At 51.0% G+C, this 15,505-nt stretch overlaps 1 protein-coding gene across 1 annotated transcript in view; it reads left to right on the top strand.

Moving 5' to 3' along the window:
- LOC140903547 (low molecular weight neuronal intermediate filament-like) overlaps positions 1 to 14,376 on the top strand; it is a 34,480-nt gene extending 20,104 nt beyond the window's left edge. Inside the window, exons 3-6 of the mRNA XM_073324980.1 lie at positions 256 to 973; positions 8,112 to 8,429; positions 9,504 to 9,628; positions 11,584 to 14,376. Coding sequence (XP_073181081.1) covers positions 263 to 973; positions 8,112 to 8,429; positions 9,504 to 9,628; positions 11,584 to 11,839 — 1,410 coding nt within the window. The 5' untranslated portion in view covers positions 256 to 262 and the 3' untranslated portion in view covers positions 11,840 to 14,376. The remainder of the gene's footprint in view (positions 1 to 255; positions 974 to 8,111; positions 8,430 to 9,503; positions 9,629 to 11,583) is intronic.
- Positions 14,377 to 15,505: the final 1,129 nt, after the last annotated feature.

Here is a 15,505-nt window from a genome sequence, read left to right as displayed (position 1 = left end):
GCAGCCAGCGCTTGCTGATCAAGCGAATCTCAGGCAAGGAGAAAGGCAAGGGCCTCCCTTTCAGCCCCTTCGCTCCCTCCTCCCTGCCAGGCAGATTTGCAGCTGACTGGGCGTTGTTAATTAGCAGGAGGAAGAGGATTGGTGTTTGCGGGGCTATATAAGGGGAGAGCCGGGCGCATTGTCCTCCCCCCATTTCTGTGCATCACCCACCCAGCCTCAGTCCCTTCCCTGCCTGCCTCTTCCCCCCCAACCCAGCCTCACCATGAGCTACAGCAGCGACCTGCTCTACCCACCCTCCTCCTACAAGAAGATCTTCGGGGAGTCCCCTCGCCTCTCCAGCAGGGTCTACAACAGCTCAGCCGCTCCCCGGGCTGCCGGCTACCGCGCCCCCCATGCCAGGGCCGCCGCCTCCTCCTCCTATCGCAAGCTGGCCGCGCCCGGCTCCGTGGACCACCTGGAGCTGCTGTCCCAGTCCAGCGCGGTGAGCAACGAGCTGAAAATCGTGCGCACCAACGAGAAGGAGCAGCTGCAAGGGCTCAACGACCGCTTCGTGACCTACATCGAGAAGGTGCATCAGCTGGAGCAGCACAACCGGCTGCTGGAGGCCGAGGTCTCGCTGCTGCGCCAGCGCCAGGCGGAGCCCTCCCGCCTGCAGCAGCTCTACGAGCAGGAGATCCGCGAGCTGCGCTCGCAGGCGGAGGGGCTGCGCCACGAGCGGGACGAGGCGCAGCTGGAGAGCCAGCGGCTGGCGCAGGGCCTGCAGCGCCTGCGGGAGCAGTGCCAGGAGGAGGCGCGCCGGCGGGAGGAGGCCGAGCTGGCCCTGCGCGAGTACAGGAAGGACGTGGACCACGCCACCCTGGCCCGGCTGGAGCTGGAGAAGAAGGTGGAGGCGCTGCTGGACGAGATCGCCTTCCTCCGGAAGGTGCACGAGGAGGAGGTGGCGGAGCTGCAAGCCTCGCTGCAGGATGCGCAGGTACCGGCGGCCTCCGCGCCTGCCCCTGCCCAGCCCTGCGCTCCCCTCGCCGCCTGCCCCTGCCCAGCCCTGCGCTCTCCTCCGCCCCTGCGCTCCGCTCCCCTCGCCGCCTGCCCCTGCCCAGCCCTGCGCTCCCCTCGCCGCCTGCCCCTGCGCTCCCCTCGCCGCCTGCCCCTGCGCTCCCCTCGCCGCCTGCCCCTGCCCAGCCCTGCGCTCTCCTCCGCCCCTGCGCTCCGCTCCCCTCGCCGCCTGCCCCTGCCCAGCCCTGCGCTCCCCTCGCCGCCTGCCCCTGCCCAGCCCTGCGCTCTCCTCCGCCCCTGCGCTCCGCTCCCCTCGCCGCCTGCCCCTGCCCAGCCCTGCGCTCCCCTCGCCGCCTGCCCCTGCGCTCCCCTCGCCGCCTGCCCCTGCGCTCCCCTCGCCGCCTGCCCCTGCCCAGCCCTGCGCTCTCCTCCCCCGCGCTCCCCTCCCCGCCTGGCCCCGCGCAGCTCTGACCTCCGCTCCCCTCCTACTGTCCCTGCCCCTGCGCTCCCCTCGCCGCCTGCCCCTGCGCTCCGCTCCCCTGCGCTCTCCTCCGCCCCTGCGCTCCGCTCCCCTCCCCTCGCCGCCTGCCCCTGCCCAGCCCTGCGCTCCCCTCCCCGCCTGCCCCTGCGCTCCGCTCCCCTGCGCTCTCCTCCGCCCCTGCGCTCCGCTCCCCTGCGCTCTCCTCCGCCCCTGCGCTCCGCTCCCCTCCCCTCCCCGCCTGCCCCTGCCCAGCCCTGCGCTCCCCGCCTGCCCCTCCCCTCCGCCCCTGCGCTCCGCTCCGCTCCCCTCCGCGCCTGCCCCTGCCCCTGCGCTCCCCTCCCCGCCTGCCCTTCCGCTCCTCTCCTACTGTCCCTGCCCAGCGCTCCCCCCTCCACGCTGCTCTCCCCTCCCCTCCCAGCCTGCCCAGCGCTGCGCTCCCCTCCTGCCACTGTGCAGCATCCCCCGGCCCTGGCCACCTCTCCCTGCGCTTCTCTCCCCCTGCCCCTGCCCAGCCCTGCCCTGCCCTAGCCTCCCCCTACCTCGCTGCGCTCCGCTCCCCCCCCGCCCCTGCTCAGCATCCCTCTGACCTTCTCTCCCTGCACTCCAATCCCCTGCCCAGCCCTGCGCTCCCATCCCCCGGACACCTCTCAGCCCTGTGCTCCCCTCCCCCTGCCCCAGCCCAGCCCTGAACTCCCCTCTCTCTGCACTCCCTGCCCCTACCCTTCCCTGCGCTCCTCTCCCCTCCTCCCTCCCGCTGCCCAGCCCTGCTCTCTCTTCCTCTCCCCTCCCCTCTGTTCCTGCCCAGCCCCCTGTTCTGTATCCCCCCACAGACCAACACTGCTGCACTGCGGTCTCTCCCCCCCACCCGTCCCTGCCCAGCGCAGCACTCCCCTTTCTGTATCCCGCCTTCCCAGTGCTCCCCTCCCCGCAGGATGCCAAACAGCAGCCTCCCCAGGGTGGCACATACCCCCAAGGGCTCGGTGTTCACCTCCAGGATTCAACCACCCCAGACCCCCTTCCACCGCCTGCATCCCCAGGTGCCCAGCGCCCTTCTCCCCTCCGCATGCCATGTGGATAGGGTTTGCCTTCGCTCACCCCCAGTATCCATCGCCTCCTAAGGAGTGCTACACACATGCACCCCTCCTTCTCTGTGCTGGATAAAGTCTGTGCTATACACACACATGCATCCCTCCTGTGTGCTGGATGAGGTGTGTTATACACTCCAATTTCCTCGCTTCTGTGTGTGCTAGATGGATAGGGTGTGGCATACACACACAATACTGCCCTCCTCCTCTATGCTGTGCATCACACCACTGCCCTCATCCCCACCCCATAATTTTATACTTCCATAGGCTGAGCATATAGGACTGTTACATACACTCCCCCTATTCTCTTCCTCTTACATATGCTGAATGGATCGATTCTAGATCCTTTGCACTGGGCACAAAGCTATTGCGGTCGGTCGGTCGTTGGAAGGTTATCTTCGTTAAGGCAGACATTTGACTGGCTCCCCTTATGGTGTTGGATAGCTACAGGATGGAAAGGCACTGTGTGCCGGCATGATCCCAATCCTCCTTCCCTATATTGAATGGGTAATAGGGTACTTACATCTTCTGCTTTTCTGATTTACATTGTATTTGGCATAAAGTCGCCTGGAAGGTTAAATCAGCGCCGGATCTCCTTTGTGTTGAGTATTGGATTGTCTCACATTAGGCTATTGGAAGTGTGATTCAGTTCTTTGAATACCATAGCAAACTGTACCTTGATTGGTCCTGCTTCGAGCAGGGGGTTGGACTAGATGATCTTCTGGGGTCCCTTCCAACCCTGATATTCTATGATTCTATGATTACATTATTGCTAAGCCCTGCTGGGAACATAGCATCCTATGCTGCAGCGCCATGGGTACAATAGGTACCTCACGCCCACCCTGCAGAGCACACACAATGCCCATCTTTGTGCCTGAGCCATGTGCTAGGGGAATGAAAGGACCGAAGCTTAGAAAAGAAGGAAAGCTCGGTCCTGGCTTCATTCATCAGTCTGCGTTTCAAGTGAAGTCGTGGGACTATTTCCGTACGTGTTGGGAGGAAAGAATGAAGCCTGCTTAATGCAAAATGTAGCTAACCCACGTTCATTCTCTGATGCACACGAGAATAGCGGTTATCCTAATGAGCTTGTTATATGGAGGTTTAATGGGCAGCTCAGTGACAACTCTTTTGTCATGTAGGTTTCGTTAATGTCCACTTTTGCAAGGTATTGCCGGACAAATGTTAAACTGCATGTAAAGGTATTAAAACACCAGATCCATAAGGACAAACCCGGAGCAGCTTAGTGAAGCGGCTTTAGAGCTACAGTTGCAATATTGATGGAAACGGATGGCTCTCCTGAGCACTGAAATCAATAGCTGGTGCCGAGGTATTGTAATGCAGCCTTGATTATCCAGCTGGAATCATAGAAACATAGGGCAGGGAGGGAGTTGAGAGGTCATCAAGTCCGGCCCCCTGTGCTGAGGCAGAACCAAGTAAACGTAGACTGTCCCCGAGAGGTGTTTGTCCAGCCTGTCCATTGGAGGTTTTATGATGGGGACTCCACAAGCTCCTTTGGAAGCCTGTTCCAGAGCTTACTACCCTTAAGCCTGGCCTACACTGAGGGGGGGATGGATCTAGATACGCAACTTCAGCTACGAGAACGCACGTATCTTAGATCGACTTAGAATCGCTTACTTTGCGTCCTCGCGGCGCGGGATCGACGGCCGCCGCTCCCCCGTCGACTCCGCTTCTGCCTCGCGCCGTGGTGGAGTTCCGGAGCCGATGGCAGAGTGATCGGGCATCGATTTGTCGCGTCTACACTAATGTGATAAATCGATCCCCACTAGATGGATCACTACCCACCAATCTGGCGGATAGTGTAGACGTGGCCTTAGAGTTGCTGCAGATTAAGCCCATTATGTCTTGTCCTGCCTTGCACATGAAGAACAATTGATCACCATCTTCTTTATAACATCTCTGACCGTATTTGAAGACTGTTATCAGGTCCCCCTCAGTCTTCTTTTCTGAAGACTAAACTCGCCCAGGTTTTTTAATCTTTCCTCATAGATCAGGTTTTCTAAACTTTTGTTGCTCTCCTCTGGCCTCTCTCCAACTTATCCACATCTTTCCAAAAGTGTAGCACCCAGAATTTGACACAGTGCTCCAGCTGGGGCCTCACCAGTACCGAGTAGAACAGGACAGTTACCTCCTGTTAACTGCATCACACCATTGTCTCCTGTTCAATTTGTGGTCCACTACAACCCCCATACCCTTTCCAGCAGTACTGCCGCCAACCAGTTATTCCCCATCTTGTAGCTGTGCATTTGATTTTTCCTTCCAAAGTGTGGTTCTTTACACTTTTCTTTCCTGAATGTCATCTTGTTGATTTCAGACCAATTCTCCAATTTGTCAAGGTCACTTTGAATTCTAATCCTGTCCTCCAAAGTGTTTGCAACCGCTCCCAGCCTGGTGTCATCTGCAAATTTTATAAGCACGCTTTCCACTCCATTATGCAAATCATTAATAAAAATATTCAATAGTTTCAGACCCAGGATTGACCCCTGTGGGACCCCACTGGATACACCTTCCCAGTTGGATAGTGAACCATTGATAACAATTCTTTGAGTATGGTCTTTCAATCAGTTGTGCACCCACCTTCTAGTAATTCCAGCTAGACTACATTTTGCTAGTTTGCTTATGAGAATGTGATGTGGGACAGTGTCAAAAGCCTTTCTAAAATAAGGATGTATCCCATCTACTCCTTCCCCCTATCTGCTGGGCCAGTAACCCTGTCAGAGAAGGAAATTAGGTTGGTTTGGCATGATTTGTTCTTGACAAATCTATGCTGGTTAGTCCTTGTAATCCTATTATCCTCTAGGTGCTCACAAATTGATTGTTCAATAATTTGTTCTGGTATCTTTTCAGGTATTAAAGTTAGGCTGACTGGCCTATAATTTCCAGGGTGCTCTTTGTTGCCATTCTTAAAAACAGATCCTATGTTTGCCCATTACTCTGGGACCTCACCCATCCACAATGGATTTTCCCTGAGATGTCATGAGGGATGCAGAATATGTTCAGATGACCAAAGCTTTGGCTAATGAAGGGGAATTTTCATTTAATTTATGCAGAGGAAGGTTGGTTTTATGGCTACAGCGCTGGACTGGGATTTGAGATGAGCTCTGCTACAGATTTCTTGGGTGACTTTGGCAAGTCGCTTAGTCTGACCCTGACTTAGTTTCCTGTCTGTAATATCAGGACAGTACTCTCCCATTCTTTGTCTCTCTAGATCATAAACTGTCAGGGGTGGGTAGGGAATGTCTCAATCTTTGTATGTACAGTACTTAGCCCATTGGGGCACGTAGATATAATTGTGATAATACCACAAATAGATTTTTTGGAGGGGGGGCTAGGCAGAGAAGGGTACAACTCTGGATATAACAGGGAAATTTGACTATGGCTGCAATAATCAAGGTTGTGCTGTATTCTCAGAGTGCGTTAAAACCTAGAAATATGAATCTTCTTCCACTTTGTTCTCTTCCTTGCTTGTTTTGCTTGTTCCTCGGACAGCGGCGTTCAGTCCCTCCTTAACTGTGCTACTTGCAGTAAATACATAAGTTTTAGTGCTTTGCTAGATTGGAGCCAGGGGGCTCTGCACCTTACAGGATCAAGCCAGCATAATGAGGCCACTTCAGCCTTGGAGTTGCATCTGCTTACACTACAGCTGACTTTGACCCAGTACATTCCTGAATACATGAATATTTGAACTTCTCCTAGACAAGGAGCTGAAGCAGATTTCATTTAAAGGGGGACTTTCCCATACATTTGCAATTAGAGGTTTGATTTCACTTGTGATACCGCCCCCCCCCCCCCCCGTGTAATGGGGTATTAATGATACTGGCAAATGCCATTCCTTTTGCAGATTTGCTACAATGTCCTTTGTTTGCAAGGTTAAACTCCACTTCCGGAATGCCATTCATTTCTAATACATAACTTACCTTCATACATAGGACTAAATCCATTGAGAGAGTTTATTCCATATTCTGCGGTCCATGTTCCTCAGTGAGGAACTTCACTGGCTGTATTATAATGAATATGTGCAGGCATCTGATGAGCAAACCCTAAAATGAGCTCCTATATCATGGCCATAATCCACCATCTGTATGAAAATTCACTGACAGACCAATAACTTTCTGGCTTTCCTAATACTTTGCAGCATATGGCCCTGGGGGTTGTGGAAAACTTTCAGTGGGTAAAAATCTGTAATCTGCAGAGCTACAGAAAATGCAGCAGGCCCTGAGGGCTGGACTGAGAAAGCAATGCATTGTGTTTGCCCACAGTTCTGTCATTTTCCTCCATCAAATGGGGAAGCAATAAACCAGTTACATTTGCTCATTTAGATTCAGATTGAACACTGACCGAAGGCCAGCACTATACAGAATTATGCGGAAACACTGGATAATTTAAATAAATGAGTCCTTTCACTCTTGGGTGGTGGTACGGTAGCAATATGGCAACACTTAGCAGAGCTGTGTGAAGGATCAAAAAAGAACTTTAATATAAACTATTTTGCTAACCGAACCTGCACAACTTGTATGTCTAAAATAAATGCTGTACCTGTCAGTCTTTGCTCCTCTGATGCATTTCTCTGAACCCAGGTTAATTTGCTCTGTTTGCTCTGAGATATTGGTCAATATCTATCTCTACCAACCTATCTACCTCCCTCCATACACACCCTTTCTTTCTCTATCTACGCACAAGAGAGAGAATGTCTGTCAATGCAGCTATCTAGCTATACCTGTCCATCTGTGTCTTTTGCCTCTCTGGTCTTTCTGCATACATATTTACTCACCGTGTATGGCTATATAGGCACTGGGCAGAGGGCATGGCGGATGATGAGCTGGTATAAATTGACATCGCTCCACTAACTTCAGAGGAGCTATGCAGATTTACACCAGCTAAGGATCTGGTCCCATACAATTTTGTATTTTATAGCTATGCCATATCACACACATGGAGGTGAGGGTTCTGCAATGTTCCCCCGTCTATGTGATAGTCTGTCATGCACCAGTGACTGCCCGCTTCCTGTCCACCAATCCATTTCGTTAGGACTTATTCCTGCCCCAAGTATCTGAATAATTTGGCTAGCTGCTGGGGAAACCCCACAGGGGCAATCAACATCTCCCCCTGCCCTCAGGACTTCCCGTGACGGCAGATGAGCTCCAGGACCGTGCATGCCTGTGGAGAGAAGAGCCGTGTAGCACTAAATCCCCGACTTCATTTCTACCTTTTCCTTAATTCAAAGAACCTCTGTATTGGGACTGCATGGTGCTGGGCTCCACCGCTCACAAGAGGTGTGGCCCTCCATATGGGAGCCCTTCATCCTCCAGCTTGCTCCATGCAGAGGAAACACAGCTGTTCTATTGTGTCCTGAGCCCTCTGGCTCTGCATGGGGGACAAGGGGAAGGATCTGAGCCTTCATTCAGGGCGTACAGCCTCGGATGGCAGGGAACAGCCCCGAGCAGCTTCAGTGTCTGTATTCCTATCCGTTTCCCCAAATTTCATGCTGTATGCTGTATGTGGGGTGGGGTCCCTTCCTTCTGTGCCTTCTCCAGGTCTCGGTGGAGGTGGACGTGAGCAAGCCTGACCTCACGGCCGCCTTGAAGGAGATCCGCATGCAGTACGAGGTCCTTTCCGCCCGGAACCAGCAGTCTGCCGAAGAGTGGTACAAATCCAAATTCGCCAACTTCACCGAGGAGGCGGCTCGCAGCAGTGACAGCATCCGCCAGGCCAAGGAGGAGATCACGGAATACCGGCGCCAGCTGCAGGCCCGCAACATCGAGATCGAGGCACTGCGGAATGCCAACGAGTCCCTGGAGAGGCAGCTGCAGGAAGCGGAGGAGAGGAGCAATGGGGAGATCCATAATCTGCAGGTAGTTGACACTTGCCAAAAGACACTGGCTTCTTATTTGTTTCCAGCTCAAGAGCTCACTCGCAGCCCTACGCATCAGAGACTCAAGTGGTAAAATGCCAGATATGCATCTAGCAAAGATTATCCTGGGGTTTTGTCTTTCCTGATAGCTTGTGCAGGCCACGCTTTTGGGTATGTTTGCGCTGGGAAGAAGACCGTCCTTACACAGAGATGGGATGTACTTAGCAAACCTTGCACTGAATGGTAGGGGGAGAGATTATGTTAGTAGCATTTCTATAATATCTCCCGCCTGTGATCTTCAAACACTTTGAAAACATTCATTCGCTACCCCGCCCTCCAGCCCCCGGTGAGGTAGATTGTAAGTATTATTAGCCCCATGTCTCAGCTTGGGAAACTGAGGCGCAAAGCATTCATTGATCTTTGGGGGCCTCTGTTTTTTGGGTGACCACTGTGGGGCTGATTCCCAGAGGTGCTGGCCTCCTCAAATTCCAGTTGTACCTCCCAAATTATTGGACTTGTTTGAAACTGTAGATCTAAGCGACTTGCCCAAAATCAGGCTGTGAGCTAACAATCGAACCCAGGAATCCAGGCTTCTAGTCTCGTGATTTGACTATTAGACAAAATAATAATCACATGAACTCCTTTGGTGAGATACAGAGCTCATTTGCTAGAACAGCAGACGTCTGATGTGCTGGGGAAGGGACCAGCCAAATAAATGTTTGCTCGTATTAGTAAATGTATAGGATCGCTACTGAGATTTGGGACATGCACTGTATAAACACATAAGACAATCCCTGCCCTGAGGAGACTGCAGTTGAAATAAACAAGGTAGAGGTGGGAGGGGAAAGAGGTGAAATGACTTGCTCTGCTCAATCAGCAAGTCAATGTCATAGCCAGGAATAGAAACCCAGTCCAGTCTGAGTCCCAGTCCAGCACTCTAATCCACTGGACCACACTGATTTCTCCTCCTGAGATCGGTTTGAACAACATATCTGGAAGGAGGGGCACTAAAAGCAAATGAGAGGGAACTATTGACATGATCAAAATGTTCTCCCTTCCACTTTTTGTTCTGCAGGAGACTATTAACCAGCTTGAAAATGCTCTAAGGACGACCAAGGGAGAGATGGCTCGCCACCTCCGAGAGTACCAAGACCTGCTGAATGTGAAAATGGCCCTGGATATTGAAATAGCTGCATACAGGTAAAACAATACCAAGAGGCCTTCTTCCCTGGTGGCTTTGGGGATGTTTGATGCTGGCGGTCACACATCTCTGTTTGCGTAGAGAGAAACAAATACCCAGAAACATTGTACCCCTGGATGTTCTGTAATATTGTGTAGCAATCCAGCTGCGCAGTTCTGTAATGAGAAAAAACAGATTTATTGCACCAGATCCCCAGGTTTGGCTCAGGGTTAGAACTGGTCAAAAGTCGCCCGCCCCCCCATTGCTCCTATTTTTACTCCTATCCTCCTCATACACATACACATTTTAAAGTTTCTAGAGATTAGATGATCATAATGGTCCCTTCTGGCCTTAGAATCTATTAGTCTGACCTCCTGCATAACACAGGGCAGAGAACGTCCCCAAAAATAATTCCTAGAGCAGATCCTTTAAAAAAACATCCAAAAAAGAATCCACAATGATATGTATTAGGAAACCTAGATCAAAATGCCATCTGTCTGTTTAGGTCTTCAAGCTGGGATTTTCAAATGACCGAAGGGAGTTAGGTGCTCGTATTCCATTTTAAACAGGAATATGGTATCCAGCTCCCTTATTCACCTTCGAAGATCCCTGACATATATCCCTGTCATCACCATGTTGCCTGGACACTCGTCTCCATGGCATCTGAGTCGTGCATCACACTCTCGTCAGGGAATACAGAACCCTAAGCCTCTATTACCCTTCTGCCTCGACAAGTGAGAGCTTTGCGGCTGCTAAACTGGGCATCAGCTCCCTGATGCTCCAGTGTGTCTGCCTTGCTAACGAGCTCCTCCAGACTCTGCCAGTCCAAACCTGGCCCTGCAGGTAAGAATCCGTGAAGCCCAGGTCCTGAGTTCCGCAGAGACATCTCCCCGCAGCGTCCACTCCTTCTCTCCGGCCATGCTTAGAAATTATGAAGTTTGCTACCTCTGAAGAGACAGAGCACACACCAGCCTGTTTGGCTGAGGACTAACACATCAATATAACAGTGCTGAGGTGGTTTTGTATAAAACAAGAATAAGTTTAATAAAGAGCACAGATTTAAGTGATATAAGGCAAGAATAAAAGAGAAAAAAGGATTAAACAATACAAAAATAACATGCTTTCTAGTGCCTAAAATTTAATTCTAGCTACATCTTTGCAGAAAACAGTTCCTTGCGTGCAGCAAATTATCAGCAGGGCTCTACCATTTACAGGCTCAGAGGGTGCTGTACCATATGTCCCCAAGTGATGGATAACTAAGGGTTCTTTCCCTTTCTTTTTATAGTCCCGTGAACCTTTGAAGTGTATCTCCATGTAAAGTTTTTCTCCCTTCCTGCTTGTGCAGATGCCAGGCTGTCTCCTTCCTCCTCTGATCAATCTGTTTCTCTGCTTGGCTTAATCACTTGTTTTCCCTTTGATGTAAATGTCTTTCCATTGTCTCTGGCCTCACCTTGCTCAATATGCGTTGGGGATGTAGGCAAACAGCCAAGACAGCATTCCTTTGTCAAGGGCAGGCTGCCTCCAAAAGCCTATTTTAAGAACATATTTCCAGCACACATCTGTAACGCTATCTATGCGACCTGGACATGCACTCCGCGATGATATTCGTGACCAGCGTGTCACCAGTTTTTATCTGATTCCTTCCAAGACACGGTTTGGCTGGATAGTCTGACAGTGGTGTATGGACTCTGCCCATGAAGTAGCTCTTAGGGTCTCAGTAGCCTTCTGTCGATAGTGTGTAGCAAAATGCTGAGCCTGCGGTAAAGGCTGTTCCTTCCTGGGGGCAATGTGCTGATTGATGCCTTGGCCGCTTTCCCATGGGGGGCGGGGCGGGGTGAGGGGGGAGTTCCCGTTGCCACAGCTCAATGAAAACTGATCTGGGGAGGATATTTTAGAAAGGAGAAGGCAGGGATCTGAAATCTCTAGCAGCAGCTTCATTGCACCTTTCTTGGTGTTTCCCTCTTCCCACCCCCAGGAAATTACTGGAAGGGGAGGAAACACGGCTAAGCACCGTCAGCAGCGGGAACACCTTCGGCCTTGGCTACACGTTCTCGTCTAGCCCCTTCTCCGGCGCAAAAGCCTTCTCCACCAGCACGGTCACCGTCAGGAGGGAGGAGAAGCGAGACCTGCAGGAAAGCATCAAGGACCCCAGACTTTCAGAGGAGCCAAAGCCTGCCGAGGAAGATCAGCCCGGAGAAGAGAAGGTCGAAGCCGCCCCAGCCAAGAACTAAACTGGAGTGAAATCACTATGCGCCTCCCCAAGGGGAAAAGGAGTCCCTCACAGGCGAGAGATTACGTTGTGTCCTAATGTAGCCAATTACAGTAACACTGAGCGGCAGCCTTGTCCAGTGGCTAGAGCTCCGGACTGGGACTCAGAGACCTGGGTTCTAGTCCCAGCTCTGCCACTGGCCTGCTGGGTGACCTTGGGCAAGTCACTTCACCTCCCCGTGCCTCAGTTTCCTCTCTCACCATGTCTATGTAGATTGTAAGCTTCTCTGGGCAGGGACTGTCTCTGGCTATGTGTTTGTACAGCGCCTAGCACAATGGGGCCTTGATCTCCGTTGGAACCTTTGGTGCTACTATAATAATGCTTGTAGAACAAAGGTATGTATGTGCATCCCCTGCCCTCTCCAGGCTAGACTTCCAGGCCCTCATCCCCTTCACACTGCACATGGTGGTAAAACATTCTAGTGACTTCAGCGGGGTCAGAATTGGGCCCCTACATAAGTGTCCAGGGCTTCAGAGCCCTGACCCCTCGCTCCCACACTCTGCAGTGCACCGTTAGCTGCTCCAACCCCTATTCTCTCCGTTGCAGTTTATAGAGTAGGCTCAGGTGAATGGGAGGTTGGCTGGCGCAGCTAGATGCGCAGGGCCAAACCTTGGTCCCTGTTGAAGTGAAATTGAAACTCCCATAGATTCCAGGGGACCATTTTATTGGCCCAAAGCCTGGCAAACTTGGTCCAGTTGCCTGAAAGGGTTGGGAGCCAAAGCCAGTAAATACCCTATGGAAACCAAGTGGGTGTAAATGGTTTGTTGAAAGGCCACTAGACCCACCTATTATTCAGCAATAGCTAGAGCAGCATTTCCCAAACTGCGGGTCACCATCCCGAATAGGGACGGAACATCAGCAGATGGCGATCCCTAGTGTTCAGAGGACACCATTTTACGTTGCACAGCGTAACCTCGCACATATGGTGCGTGCAAGGTCACGATGCCCAGAGGGCGCCATTTTGCTCTACAAAATGGCTTCCTCCGCACAGTGAGCCCTCGTATGCACTGCATGGATGAGGTCATGCTGTGCGGAGGATGCTATGTGGCTCTTCAAAATGGCATCCTCCAGGCTGTCTGGAGTCCCGGGAGGAAACAATTCATTAAAATGGGGTTGTGCCAGCAAAAGGTTTGAGAACCCTCACTCTACACCTCTTACACCTTGTTCTGCCTTTCCTGGGTCGTCTAGCTATACCAGCAAACCCTTTCTAGTGTAGATAAGGCCATGCATGACAAGAGAAGAGAGAATAGCTCTGCTTTAGGGCCAGATTCATTTACTCACACTGAATAGCACCTTACTCCATAAGTGGTCTCATTGGGGGTACTAGCAAGGGTATCAGTGTAAAAAAAGGGGGGGGGGTATTAAGAATCTGGCCCTTTGAGATAGATTTTCACAAGAGCACACTTGGCGTGTTTGGTGTTGAGCTTTTCTGCCAATCTGGCCAGGATTTTGGAATTTGCAAATTTAGCCCTTCTTGATTAATAGTGGATTTATAGCTCTTCTTTAAGAAAACAGGATTTCGGGAGCGTAGGGCAGATTGCATCAGTAATATTTTCTGGGAACGGCCATCTGAAGACGTGTAACATCTGAAACAATGAAGATGTCGCGGAAATTCAGGTGCTGTAATTATGATACAGAGAGACGGTCTGTAAACAGTCTGATATCTTTCAGTTCACATTCGGGTGTTATTTGTCTGTCTCTCCTCCAACCCACGAATGTACCCAGGGGGCGGAAAAGAATTGTATCATGAAAGTGAATGTTCTGTAGAAAGAATTAGCTTGATATTGGGGGGAGGGATAGCTCAGTGGTTTGAGCATTGGCCTGCTAAACCCATGGTTGTGAGTTCAATCTTTGAGGGGGCCATTTAGGGATCTGGAGCAAAAATTGGGGATTGGCCCTGCTTTGAGCAGAGGGTTGGACTAGGTGACCTCCTGAGGTCCCTTCCAACCCTGATATTCTGAATGTAGGGGAGACCGCGATTGATCGCTGGGAACACTAGAGTTCAGCTTGAGGTAGGCTTAAAACTTTAATCTAGAGCTGGTCATAATGCTTCCGAATTTCAAAACTTTGACAGTTTCAGAATTTGACCTTTGAAGGGGAAAAAAATTGGGAAGAAACTTTCTCCCCATTTTTCAGTCAACTGGAGATCGGTCGAAGTGTTGCGTTTCAGAACAGAAAGAGAGAAATATTTCACACCGTTCTTTTGTGAATGATTTGACCACATCAACTTTAGACCGTTACTGAATGCAGATGCCTGGCCTAATCTAGAGTATGTATGTGTTGTGGAATGTAGACTGATCATAAGACAGTGGTTATTGCAAGTGTTCTTTAATAGATATGACATTTTGGATTGAGGTATCCTTTTGCATGAAGCTACCTTTCAGATCATTTGAATGTGACTTTCCTCTTTTTCCATTAAAATATTCTTTGTTTATTTGGCAGTTAAATGAATAGAAAATCGAACCCCCAATAAACAGTGTGTTGGTGTCTGAACAAAAATGTTATTTGCGGCTTGTAAACTCATCTGCATGACATCCTAGGCCCGATCCTCAGTATGTATCTCCATCAATGTCTGTGAAGCTACGAGGATTTCCCCCAGCTGAGGATCTGGTCCTGTATTTCTAAGACTCATTGGTTTAACACATGTGCCATACTCTAGTCCAGGGACCATGATTTGGTTGTTGGCTTTGTTTTTGTCCATTTCTTTCCCCATTTGGAAATACTGGGCCAGATCTTCAGCCGATGTAGATTGGCATAACTCTGCTGCAGGCAGTGAAACCCACTGATTTACACCAGCTCAATATCCGGCTCTGTATTTAAGCCCATTGCAGAATGTCTGGGGTGGGGGTACATTTCGGCAGCAAGTGCAAGGCTTATGCACCGGTTAAGCCTTCAGAATTGGACATATTCTTTGCAAAGGGGTGAGCTTCACCCCTAGGCACCCATTGTGACAAAGGAGTTGGGGTGGGAGGGAACAGCATTCAAACAGAATGAACACAATCTCTATATTGTAACACAGGGCACTCACTTGTGCCAGCCAAGCTTTTGGGGGGCTCTTCTCCATAATGCGGATTACAGGCTGCAGTGTAGTAAGAAGAGCATGTTTTGCTCTTGTTTTTAATTGAATCACGCGGGGGTTGGAGCGGGGGGGTGGGGGAGACGTATAATTTTAAATCACAGAGGGTCGGGGGGAAAAAAGATTCATGAATTCAAACTAGTTATTTTAACCCCCCAAAATAAGTTGAGAGGTTCTGAAAACTTCTAGCTCCCCCGGGGCAGCTTTTCCCTAGCTGCTTGTGCCACTTTGCTCTTTAAAATAGAGCTGATGATTGCATAATGAACTCATACCACATAGAACTGCCTCGGTACCCAGCAGTGAGCTCCTAGGTTGAAAGGCCTGGTAAATATCCTCCGACTGCCTCCTCTGAAATCTCCAGGGGCTGGATCCAACTCCTCTGGAAGTTTAATGCTTGGAGGCACATCTAATTTTGAGTTAATGGAAAGACTTCCAGGGGCAGATCCTCAGCTGGTGAAAATGGTCCTAGTGCTATTTGGGAGGCAGTGTTGCCTAGGAGATAAAGCACTGCAGTGCAACTCACACGACCTGGCTTCTATTCCCCGTTCTATA

Source organism: Lepidochelys kempii, chromosome 26 (genome assembly GCF_965140265.1).
Source record: "Lepidochelys kempii isolate rLepKem1 chromosome 26, rLepKem1.hap2, whole genome shotgun sequence".
NCBI lineage: Eukaryota > Metazoa > Chordata > Testudines > Cheloniidae > Lepidochelys > Lepidochelys kempii.
This window is presented reverse-complemented; position numbering and strand designations above follow the sequence as displayed.